Source organism: Misgurnus anguillicaudatus, chromosome 5 (assembly GCF_027580225.2).
Source record: "Misgurnus anguillicaudatus chromosome 5, ASM2758022v2, whole genome shotgun sequence".
NCBI classification, from domain to species: domain Eukaryota; kingdom Metazoa; phylum Chordata; class Actinopteri; order Cypriniformes; family Cobitidae; genus Misgurnus; species Misgurnus anguillicaudatus.
The window spans coordinates 21312789-21326051 of record NC_073341.2 but is presented as its reverse complement, the minus strand read 5'-3'; the positions used below and the strand labels follow the sequence as shown (position 1 = coordinate 21326051).

At 40.1% G+C, this 13263-nt stretch overlaps 1 protein-coding gene across 3 annotated transcripts in view; it reads right to left on the bottom strand.

The window, feature by feature from the left end:
- The window catches only part of ralgps1 (Ral GEF with PH domain and SH3 binding motif 1), a 155067-nt gene that overhangs the window by 109494 nt on the left and 32310 nt on the right, over positions 1-13263 (bottom strand). For all 3 annotated transcript variants that reach the window (XR_012369656.1, XM_073867733.1, XM_055167598.2), the window contains one exon: positions 10054-10146. Coding sequence is in view for 2 of the 3 variants with exons in the window: in XM_073867733.1 (XP_073723834.1) it covers positions 10054-10146 (93 nt within the window). In the remaining variant the exon portion in view is untranslated. The remainder of the gene's footprint in view (positions 1-10053; positions 10147-13263) is intronic.

Sequence of the window (13263 nt, the reverse complement as noted above, 5' to 3'; positions counted from 1 at the left end):
CGGTCCAACCCCTGTGTCTCTACGATGTTCTGATGCGGAGATATAAGGCTTTGTTTACTCTGTTGCTAGGGTACTGTATTTGGTTGCTAGGGAAAAATTTGACATCCCATAGTGATTACAAGCCGAGTTACGAGTCAAATGGTCCAACCCCCGTGTCTCTACGATGTTCTGATGCGGAGATATAAGGCTTTGTTTACTCTGTTGCTAGGGTACTGTATTTGGTTGCTAGGGAAAAAATTGGCATCCCATAATGATTACACTGTGAGTCACGAGTCAAACGGTCCAACCCCCGTGTCTCTACGATGTTCTGATGCGGAGATATAACTGTTTGAATTTTTTTTTCTAGGGTGCTCAAAAGTGGTTGCTAGGGGCGTGGCTTAATACCTATGTAAGGATCCTGAGAGACTGATTGGATGCCTGAGTAAAATGAGCCCACCCCCATGTCTCTATGACACTGTGGTGCAAAGATATCCATCTGGGCATTTTATAATGGCAGTCTATGGGAGATGTTGCTAGGGTGCCCAAAATTGTTGCTAGGGGCGTGGCTTAATAGCTCTGGGATGATCCTGAGAGACTGATTGGATGCCCGAGTGAAATGAGCCCACCCACTTATCCCTACGACACTGTAAAGCAAAGATATCCCATCTGGAACTGTTTTATTCCCTTATATGGGCATGTTTCCTGCCCCATTATAAGTCAATGGGAATTTTCGGGTGCCTCTTACACCCCAGGGGTACAACTTACACCCCAATTGCATGTATGTTCTTACAGAGTCTACCACCCTCTTCAAATTTGGTAACCCACATGTTTCTATGAAATCATCGCTCGTACCTATGACCTGTCAAAATTTTTGCAATGTTAAGTCTATGGGATTTTCCCCCATTGACTTTTCATTGGGGCACTTTTGGGCGCCTCTTACACCCCAGGGGTACAACTTACACCCCAATGTGATGGATGTTCTTACAGAGCCTACCACCCTCTTCAAATGTTGTAACCCACATGTTTCTACAAAATCCTCGAGGGGAGCTATGACTCGTCAAAGTTGGGCGCAATGTTAAGTCAATGGGATTTTTCGGGTGGTTTTTCGCCCCCCTTTTGGAAATCCTGCACCCGATCGCTTATAAAAGTCATAGCACACCTCTCCTCAATAATCCGGTCGATTTAAGCCCTCTTTCATGGGTCTACGACAAAGCGTGCGGGACGAGTTACGCGCCGAAAAAAGTGTCCGGATGTAAGAAGAAGAAGAAGAAGAAGAAAAATATCCCTGAGGAATAGTAATAGTGATGCTTTGCATAAATGCAAGCACCACTAATAATAAGATTAAGATGAAGAACAGTATGTTGGCTTTTTCAAAGCCAACATAATAATAAGCTTAGATCGAAGAACAGTATGTTGGCTTTGTCAAGCCAACATAACTAGATAGAAAAGTTTGAAGACAAACTTTATGTTGGCTTGACAAAGCCTGGCCTAAAAGTTTAAAACAGTTTGAGAGAAACTTAAAACAAGTTTAGTTTAGTAGTCTAACTTTCCATAAACATGATTTAACAAAAAGTTAGCATGTTAACATGATTTAACATGAAGTTGGCATGATGCTAAGATGAAGTAGCATGAAGCTAACATGATGTTAACATGAATTCGCATGAGTTAGCATGATGCTAACATGAAGTAGCATGAAGCTAGCATGATGCTAACAAGAATTAGCAATGAAGCTAACATGAATTAGCATGAAGCTAACATGAATTAGCATGAAGCTAACATGAATTAGCATGAAGCTAACACAAATTAGCATGAAGCTAGCATGATGCTAACATGAATTAGCATGAAGCTAGCATGAAGCTAACACGAATTAGCATGAAGCTAGCATGAAGCTAACACGAATTAGCATGAAGCTAGCATGAAGCTAACACGAATTAGCATGAAGCTAGCATGAAGCTAACACGAATTAGCATGAAGCTAGCATGAAGCTAACACGAATTAGCATGAAGCTAGCATGAAGCTAACACAAATTAGCATGAAGCTAGCATGATGTTAACACGAATTAGCATGAAGCTAGCATGATGCTAACATGAATTAGCATGAAGCTAGCATGATGCTAACATGAATTAGCATGAAGCTAACATGATGCTAACATGAATTAGCATGAAGCTAGCATGAAGCTAACATGAATTAGCATGAAGCTAGCATGATGCTAACATGAATTAGCATGAAGCTAGCATGATGTTTAAATGAATTAGCAAGTTAACATAATGCTAACATGAATTAACATGAAGCTAGCATGATGCTAACATGAATTAGCATGAAGCTAGCATGAAGTTAACATGATTTAGCATGAAGTTAGCAAGATTTGTTATGAAATTAGCATAAAAGCTAGCATGAAACTAGCATGAAGCTAGTATGACTTAGCATGAAGCTAGCATAAGGCTAACATGACCAAAAGACCCAACCCCCATGCCTCTATGATGTTCGGATACAGAGATATAAGGCTTTGTTTATTATGTTGCTAGGGTGCTCATATTTGGTTGCTAGGGGCGTGGCTTAATACCTCAATAAGAATCCTCAGAGACGGATTGGATGCCTGAGTAAAATGAGCCCACCCCCAAGTCTCTGTGACACTGTGCTGCAGAGATATCCATCTGGGCATTTTATAATGGCAGTCTATGGAAGATGTTGCTAGGGTGCCCAAAAATGGTTGCTAGGGGCGTGGCTTAATAGCTATGGGACAATCCTGAGAGACTGATTGGATGCCTGAGTAAAATGAGCCCACCCCCATGTCTCTACGACACTCTAAAGTGAAGATTTTCCATCTGGGACGCTTTTATTCCCTTATATGGGCATGTTCCCTGCCCCATTATAAGTCAATGGGGAAATTTGGGTGCCTCTTACACCCCAGGGGTGAAACTTACATCCCAATATGATGTATGTTCTTACAGAGCCTGCCAGCCTCTTCAAATGTGGTAACCCACAAGTTTCTACAAATTCCTCGCTTGCAGCTATGACCCGTCAAAGTTGGTCGTAATGTTAAGTCAATGGAAAATTTGGGGTGTTTGAGCGCCCCGTTTAGGAATTCGGTAGGTCCCATCAGTTAGAAAAGATATAGCATAAATCTACGTACCAGTCTTAAAAGTTTTGTAAAGTTTTGTGGGTGTAGCTTGAAAGCTCTAGGAGGAGTTACTGTTAGAAAAAAGTGTGAACAGAAGAATAATAATAACTAGATAGGTACATTTCCTGAAGAAAATGTGAAGTGGTGCTTGCCGTGGCAAATTTCGGGGAGCATATGATTATACTCTAAGCCACAATTTAAACCATCCAACTGCCATGTCTCTACGATGTTCTGATGCAGAGATATAAGGCTTTGTTTATTCGGTTGCTAGGGTACTGGATTTGGTTGCTAGGGAAAAAATTGGCATCCACAAGTAATTACATTCCAAGTCACGAGTCATACGGTCCAACCCCCGTGTCTCTACGATGTTCTGATGCGGAGATATAAGGCTTTGTTTACTCTGTTGCTAGGGTACTGTATTTGGTTGCTAGGGAAAAAATTGGCATCCCATAATGATTACACTCTGAGTCACGAGTCAAACGGTCCAACCCCCGTGTCTCTACGATGTTCTGGTGCGGAGATATAAGGCTTTGTTTACTCTGTTGCTAGGGTACTGTATTTGGTTGCTAGGGAAAAAATTGGCATCCCATAATGATTACACTCCGAGTCACAAGTCAAACGGTCCAACCCCCGTGTCTCTACGATGTTCTGATGCGGAGATATAAGGCTTTGTTTACTCTGTTGCTAGGGTAATGTATTTGGTTGCTAGGGAAAAAATTGGCATCCCATAATGATTACACTCCGAGTCACAAGTCAAACGGTCCAACCCCCGTGTCTCTACGATGTTCTGATGCGGAGATATAAGGCTTTGTTTACTCTGTTGCTAGGGTAATGTATTTGGTTGCTAGGGAAAAAATTGGCATCCCATAATGATTACACTCCGAGTCACAAGTCAAACGGTCCAACCCCGTGTCTCTACGATGTTCTGATGCGGAGATATAAGGCTTTGTTTACTCTGTTGCTAGGGTACTGTATTTGGTTGCTAGGGAAAAAATTGGCATCCCATAATGATTACACTCTGAGTCACGAGTCAAACGGTCCAACCCCCGTGTCTCTACGATGTTCTGGTGCGGAGATATAAGGCTTTGTTTACTCTGTTGCTAGGGTACTGTATTTGGTTGCTAGGGAAAAAATTGGCATCCCATAATGATTACACTCCGAGTCACAAGTCAAACGGTCCAACCCCCGTGTCTCTACGATGTTCTGATGCGGAGATATAAGGCTTTGTTTACTCTGTTGCTAGGGTAATGTATTTGGTTGCTAGGGAAAAAATTGGCATCCCATAATGATTCCACTCCGAGTCACAAGTCAAACGGTCCAACCCCCGTGTCTCTACGATGTTCTGATGCGGAGATATAAGGCTTTGTTTACTCTGTTGCTAGGGTAATGTATTTGGTTGCTAGGGAAAAAATTGGCATCCCATAATGATTACACTCCGAGTCACAAGTCAAACGGTCCAACCCCCGTGTCTCTACGATGTTCTGATGCGGAGATATAAGGCTTTGTTTACTCTGTTGCTAGGGTACTGTATTTGGTTGCTAGGGAAAAAATTGGCATCCCATAATGATTACACTCTGAGTCACGAGTCAAACGGTCCAACCCCCGTGTCTCTACGATGTTCTGGTGCGGAGATATAAGGCATTGTTTACTCTGTTGCTAGGGTACTGTATTTGGTTGCTAGGGAAAAAATTGGCATCCCATAATGATTACACTCCGAGTCACAAGTCAAACGGTCCAACCCCCGTGTCTCTACGATGTTCTGATGCGGAGATATAAGGCTTTGTTTACTCTGTTGCTAGGGTAATGTATTTGGTTGCTAGGGAAAAAATTGGCATCCCATAATGATTACACTCCGAGTCACAAGTCAAACGGTCCAACCCCCGTGTCTCTACGATGTTCTGATGCGGAGATATAAGGCTTTGTTTACTCTGTTGCTAGGGTACTGTATTTGGTTGCTAGGGAAAAAATTGGCATCCCATAATGATTACACTCTGAGTCACGAGTCAAACGGTCCAACCCCCGTGTCTCTACGATGTTCTGGTGCGGAGATATAAGGCTTTGTTTACTCTGTTGCTAGGGTACTGTATTTGGTTGCTAGGGAAAAAATTGGCATCCCATAATGATTACACTCCGAGTCACAAGTCAAACGGTCCAACCCCCGTGTCTCTACGATGTTCTGATGCGGAGATATAAGGCTTTGTTTACTCTGTTGCTAGGGTAATGTATTTGGTTGCTAGGGAAAAAATTGGCATCCCATAATGATTACACTCCGAGTCACAAGTCAAACGGTCCAACCCCCGTGTCTCTACGATGTTCTGATGCGGAGATATAAGGCTTTGTTTACTCTGTTGCTAGGGTACTGTATTTGGTTGCTAGGGGAAAAATTGGCATCCCATAATGATTACACTCTGAGTCACGAGTCAAATGGTCCAACCCCTGTGTCTCTACGATGTTCGGATGCCGAGATATAACCGTTTGAATTTTATGTTGCTAGGGTTCTCAAAAGTGGTTGCTAGGGGCGTGGCTTAATACCTATGTAAGGATCCTGAGAGACTGATTGGATGCCTGAGTAAAATGAGCCCACCCCCATGTCTCTATGACACTGTGGTGCAAAGATATCCATCTGGGCATTTTATAATGGCAGTCTATGGAAGATGTTGCTAGGGTGCCCAAAAGTGGTTGCTAGGGGCGTGGCTTAATAGCTCTGGGATGATCCTGAGAGACTGATTGGATGCCTGAGTGAAATGAGCCCACCCACTTATCTCTACGACACTGTAAAGCAAAGATATCCCATCTGGAACTGTTTTATTCCCTTATATGGGCATGTTTCCTCAATGGGAATTTTCGGGTGCCTCTTACACCCCAGGGGTACAACTTAAACCCCAATGTCATGTATGTTCTTACATAGCCTACCACCCTCTTTAAATTTAGTAACCCACATGTTTCTACAAAATCCTCGAGCGGACCTATGACCCGTCAAAATTTTTTCAATGGTAAGTCTATGGGATTTTGCCCCATTGACTTTTCATTGGGCATTTTTGGGCACCTCTTACACCCCAGGGGTACAACTTACACCTCATTGTTATCCATGTTCTTACAGAGCCTACCACCCTCTTCAAATGTTGTAACCCACATGTTTCTATAAAATCCTCGAGCGGAGCTATGACTCGTCAAAGTTGGGCGCAATGTTAAGTCAATGGGATTTTTCGGGTGGTTTTTCGCCCCCCTTTCAGAAATCCTGCACCCGATCCCTTATAAAAGTCATAGCCACCATCTCTTCAATATACCGGTCGATTTGAGCCCTCCTTCATGGGACTACGGCAAACCGTGCGGGACGAGTTACGCGCCGAAAAAACGTGCAGACATAAGAATAATAATAATATCCCTGAGCAATAATAATAGTGATGCTTTGCATAAATGCAAGCACCACTAATAAGCTTAGATCGAAGAACAGTATGTTGGCTTTGTCAAGCCAACATAATAAGCTTAGATCGAAGAACAGTATGTTGGCTTTGTCAAGCCAACATAATTAACCTACTTAAGTCTCTGTCATTATTGATAATCAAACAATCCAAGACAAAGAGAAAATCACTTCTGTAGCTTTAAAAAAAATAATTATATTTAAGTCTTTCCCCGCCATTGACGAGTTATCTCGTCAATCTGCAATACCGCTATTATCCACCAGGTGGCTCTTCCGCAACTTTTGCGGAAGTATTGCCTTAGGGCAAACAGCTGTATGTCCGTGTATGTTTTAAAGATCGCTCTGCATCTGATCTCTATCAAAAGTCCTTCACAAAAATGGAATTATCTCAGCTTTTTGCTCAAAATTTGGTGTTTTTGATGAAACCTGCCCATATTTGAGAGGTGATAAAAACAGAACACGTCAAGGTATGATGAAACGGATTTTTTTGTTTGAAAGCAGAGGGTCTGTTCTTTTATTTCATGTATTGTATGTTTATATATTTAAAAAGGAGCATTTTCTGGAAGGCATTAAACTTTTGTGAAAATCATGAAAAATGCTGGCGGTGAAAAAGTTAATTCATACAATAAAGACAGTTTTACGATTCATTTAATTTGATTTCTGTACCTTATGCTACTTTTAGCCCTTACTTAATGTGCAACTTTGTTCTTTTTATAAATGTTTGTAATTTCTTTATTTTATAATAAAAAAAGGGGGCCCCCAAACAAATTTTGCTTAGGGCCCCTAAGAGGCTTAGGCCGGCACTGAGTCCATTTAGGGCTACTATAGAAACATGTCGGCCCAAAATGGCGACTTCCATTTAAAGTGCACCTATTTTCATTGCTAAAAAAACAACATTATTTTGTGTATTTGGTATAATACAATGTGTTTGTGTGGTTTATGGTTAAAAAAACATTATTTTCCACAATCCGTAAATTTTTTGTAGCTCCAGATTTCACTCTCTTCCTAAAACGCACGGATTTGAAAAGCTCTCTGTCCCTGATTGGCCAGCTAATCTGTACGTTGTGATTGCTCTGAATACCTCGTCAGCCGGAAATGTGACGCTCCAAATCAGAAAGGTGATCAGCACATCCTTGAGCTGCGCCAGGGTCAGACAAGTCAGACCACAACATCAGAAAGTAGTTACGATGTCTGATTTTGAAGCAGTTGATGGTAAAACTTTGGAAGAAACAGTACAGCATCTTAAAACATCAACCTGTGGCCTTGACACACTCCCAACATAATTTTACAAAAGTGTCTTTAACTGTTTAGAAGCAGATCTCCTAGAAGTGGTAAATCCATCACTTAACTCCGGGACTTTTCCAAAGTCCCTTAAAACTGCAGTTGTTAAGCCCCTCCTGAAAAAGAGCAACCTGGATAACACTGTGTTGAACAACTACAGACCAATCTCAAATCTTCCTTTCATAGGCAAAATCATTGAAAAAGTTGTTTTCAATCAGCTGAACAAATTCATAATTTCTAATGGTTACTTTGACATTTTTCAATCTGGTTTCCGACCACACCACAGTACAGAGACAGCGCTCATAAAGATAATAAATGATATTCGCCTCAATACAGACACAGGCAAACTATCAGTGCTGGTGCTACTCGACCTCAGTGCTGCTTTTGACACTGTCGATCACAACATACTTCTTGACAGGCTGGAAAACTGGGTAGGGCTTTCTGGGGTGGTCCTGAAATGGTTCAAGTCATACTTAGAAGGGAGATGTTATTATGTAAGTATAGGTGGCCATAAATCTGAGTGGACATCCATGACATGTGGAGTCCCACAAGGCTCAATTCTTGCGCTACTCCTATTCAACCTGTATATGCTCCCACTAAGCCAAATAATGAGAGAGAACCAAATCACAGTTATGCAGACGACACTCAGATCTACTTAGCTCTATCCCCTAATGACTACAGCCCCATTGACTCCCTGTGCAAATGCATTGATGAAGTTAACAGTTGGATGTGCCAAAACTTTCTTCAGTTAAACAAAGAGAAAACTGAAGTCATTGCGTTTGGAAACAAAGATGACGTTTTCAAGGTGAATGCATACCTTGACGCTAGGGGTCAAACAACTAAAAATCAAGTCAGGAATCTTGGTGTGATTCTGGAGTCTGACCTTGGTTTCAGTAGTCATGTCAAAGCAATAACTAAATCAGCATATTATCATCTCAAAAATATCGCAAGAATTAGATACTTTGTTTCCAGACAAGACTTGTGCATGCTTTCATGAACAGCAGGGTGGATTATTGTAATGGGCTCCTCACTGGCCTTCCCAAAAAGACCATTAGACAGCTCCAGCTCATTCAGAACGCTGCTGCCAGGATTCTGAGCAGAACCAGAAAATATGAACACATCACACCGGTCCTCAGGTCGCTACACTGGCTCCCAGTTACATTTAGGATTAATTTTACATTATTATTATTGGTATATAAATCACTCAGTGGACTAGGACCTCAATACATTGCTGATATGCTCATTGAATATAAACCCATCAGATCACTCAGATCATTAGGATCACATCAGCTAGAAATAGCAAGGGTTCACTCAAAGCAAGGAGAGTCAGCTTTTAGCTATTATGCCAGTCACAGCTGGAACCAGCTTCCAGAGGAGATCAGATGTGCTCCAACAGTAGCCACATTCAAATCCAGACTCAAAACACATCTGTTTAGCTATGCATTTACTGAATGAGCACTATGCTGCGTCCAAACTGATTGCACTATATTTTATATGCACTATTTTAATTCTTTTCATTTCTCTTGTTTTTATTCTTATTTTTAACTGTTTTATACTTTTATTGCTGTTTTATTCTTTTTCACACATTTAAACTGTTTTTATTAAAATCACATTTATTTTGTTTTAATTTATATTTTAAATTCATGTGTCTTTGATTTTTTGTTTTCTCATTTCTATGTAAAGCACTTTGAATGACCTCTGTGTATGAAATGTGCTATACAAATAAACTTGCCTTGCCTTGCCTTGCTCCTTACCATGTTTGAAAGATTCGGTCACAATGCATTGCTAACAGGAGTTAACTTACAGGCTGTGAGTCTGAAGCTGGAGGAATTATGATAATGTCGTCTTGTCTACATCACCAATCCTAGGAAGTAAACTGTTACCTACAATCCGTGCGTTTCTTGTAGTCCAAAAAAAGAGATTTACGTTGGAGACGATAACTCGCCCCATCGTTTACTTATGTGTTTGTACCTTTTGCATATCGTTAACATGTACTAATACACACTTACACACCAAAGGAAATGTAAAATCGTGAATTGGACAAAAGGTGCTCTTTAAGGGGACCCAGAGTGTATGTAGATAAAAACGTCTCATTGTAAGGTAATAAAAACAAGATTCATTTTGTACTTTTTACACCACTAATAATATAGTTATGTATATTATATTACATTTCTGTCAAAAGATGAGATCCATCTAAAAGTTACACAATGCACCTTGAATCATTAATATAATCTGATTAAAAATTACTTACTGCCCAGGTTTTGCTCAGTCTGAAGATGGGGGCACTTTGAAGGGCAGAAACCACCGACACCAGAGAGTGCAGGTTATTCAACTCCAGCAGTTTCTATAAATATACCAAAAACACACAGCTTTAATAAGCATACACCACAGGCATCATTCATCTCTTTTGCAGACACATTCTGTGCTGGTTTTGGGAAGAAAATAAGGTTTTTAGTTTCCATTTAATAGTAATTCATTATTCTGTTTAACTTAATCAACTGTGTCTAGGGCTGTAACAATTAATACAAATTGTTATACATATTTTTCTGTGCTTCATTCATTAAATAATTGTCACAGACTACACTTTAAAAAATCCAACTTTAAAATGTTCATTCAACAAAGAACAAAGATAACTTGAACAAAGATTTATTTGTTGAAGGGCGTCAATTAATTATTTTGTGTTCACTGAATGAAAAGAGCATAATCATTCAGCTAACAAATATTATTTTGTTGACTGGACTTAGATCTATAAGTTTTTGTCCAATTCGTTCACCCAACTTGCCAAACTGAGTAATCCGAACAAGCAATTTAAAAAAAAAACAATGGTCGGAATGGTTCCCAGCATGCATTGCGACATGTTCACTTCTTTGGTTAATATTTACTAAAAAATATGACTGTTTTAATGTTTGCTGGATTTGTTTTATGTTGTTATGTTGTTAATGTTAGTTATATGTTGTATTTAGAGTATTTTTTAAAGAATGATGTTTGTTCATTGTTACCATGATTGAGAAGTGTGTGTTCAGTGTAGAGGGCAGCACAATGAGTTAGCGCACATCATTAGCCGCTTTTGCACTATCGGGCCTGTGCGAGCCAGGGCTTCAAACGGGCCTCACGGAGCCAATAGCCTCAGACCTCCAGCTGTGTAGCCAAAATCACGACGCGTTTGCATTGTCAAGCCAATAGTGCCGCAGCGCTTCAGAAAACCCCGCCCTTAATACGCCTACCTGGATGTAACGTCACACAACTCCGCCTGTTTTACTGTGAGGAAGTCACTTCAATCTGTCAGGAGACGGGAGTGAGATCGCATCATCATACAACAAACAAAGAACATAACTAAGGCGGCTGTTTGCACGGTGAAAGCCAAGATGAGAAGATAGAGATGTTTGCTCCATCTGCGGTGTTACTCTTGAAGTTTATGTTGGCTGCACACGAGCGATCTCACGACGAGACAATATCTGATCAATAGGATAATTACAAATAAAGCGTTCATCTACCTAATGTGCCATTATACTATATACACAATATTTTAAAGAATACAACGAGTCCTAGTTTTACATTTATGTAAAATAATCTTATTTTAAAATATGCACGTGTGTCTAAATATGTAACGTTAAGTTTGTTATTATAGTTCTATGGCGATGTAAACATACTTACACATTATAAGATATCTTTGATATCTTTAATCATGAAAATGTTAGTTGAGCATCACATGAAACACAAGGTAACTGTCTAGCTATTTCAATAATGTGTCAATCAATAAATACTTTTGTCTATAAAGAACTGCCTCGAAAAGCTGAATAGGACTGAAAATCGCTTTACTTGCATCTTAAAATCAAAACGTTTGAGAAATCATTAGAAAATGTACTCGTTAAGAATCAACTCTGAATATACACAAGTATTTAAAAAGCTATGTTACAGTGGTTAAGTTAATGATGGTTATATTTACCATTTTGTGGCATCTTACCATTTCTGTGTTTCAGATGTGATCCTTATTAAGCAATCATTTTCAATAAACTGACAAGCAGCCGTAGTAATAGCGCGGTACTTTATTTACATAGTGTATTTAAAGACATCTCCTCCGGACGGATTTCAACATCCATGGCTCCTGTCGTCTCATCATCATCATCTTCGTTTCATCTCCTGCTCTTTCATCTGTTGCTGTATCATCTCTCATATACAAAATAAAAACTCCTGGATGACAAACTGAAAGCTTTACGTTGGCATTTTTCTGTAAAACGGACACAAAAGAAAGCAGAACATGTAACGTTTTGTATAAAGGGTTTGTAAATACACATACAGTATACCGACATATAATGTTTGCTACATTCATATAAGAGTTTAATTAATCTCCAAAATACCAGAAAGCATGGCTATGACTAATATAATAAAACCATGGTTACTTTTTCTAAGGGCTGACTAAAAAATTCAACAGAGATGACACTATAACGCAAAAAACACAACAAACACCCATGTAAGACACTTCTGCAATCGTTATTTGTATTTTAAGTGTTTTGTATGCAAACGTAATGTAGCATTTGTATTTATATTTTAAGTGTTTTGTATGCAAACGTTATGTAGCATGTTAACTCACCGACTGTAGATACCATCGTGACTCGATCGCTTCTTTAATACATGGAGTGATGGACGATGAAATGATGATTCAACACACATCTTTAATTTCTCAGCACTGTTGCACTTTAAACACTTTGTTCTGTGCCCGAAACTTTATAAACTTCTCCTGAACCGGTAGCGGTGTGCGCCGGATCCTTAGCATGGCGAGTTCGGCGTTGTAACGCGTGTTTGTTTTTTACATATGCAGATCATTTTCTTCAGTCCGAAGTACAAACATAGCAGGCATCTTCCGTGAAACTGGTGATCCCGGTTATTTTTAAAGTTTTAAATCTGCAGACAGATGGATGCGCATCTTGCCAGAGACTCAGATAAACTCCGCCTTTGACCTTTACCACTCCCCTAGCCCCGAGAAGCCCGCTCTGGCCCAACGATTTCGGCGGGCCAGAAAAGCCGGGCCTTAAGCACCAACGAAGCACCAGTGAAGCACGATCATGCCCCGGAAGTGACAATGCAAACGCCACATGCCTCGGCAGGCACTGGCACGCCCGCTTGAAGCCCGATGTGCAAACACGGCTATTGTTGCCTCACAGCAAAAAGGTCTCTGGTTTAAGTCAGACAAAGACTTTGTTCATGAGACCTTTCTGTGTGCAGTCCAAAACATGTAGATTAGTTAAATTTGGATATACTAAATTACTCTTTACCCAACTTAGCCACTAGTTGAGTAAACATAGAAATTTGCTTGTTACCTAATCAGTTTAAGTTGGTTCAACTTTTTGGTGTAAGTTGACATTACTCAGTAAATTGAGTTAGGTGAACTACATCATCCAAACTCAAAAAAGCTGTGCAGCAAGTTGCCTTGAAAATTTAAGTTAAAGCAACACTATGTAGT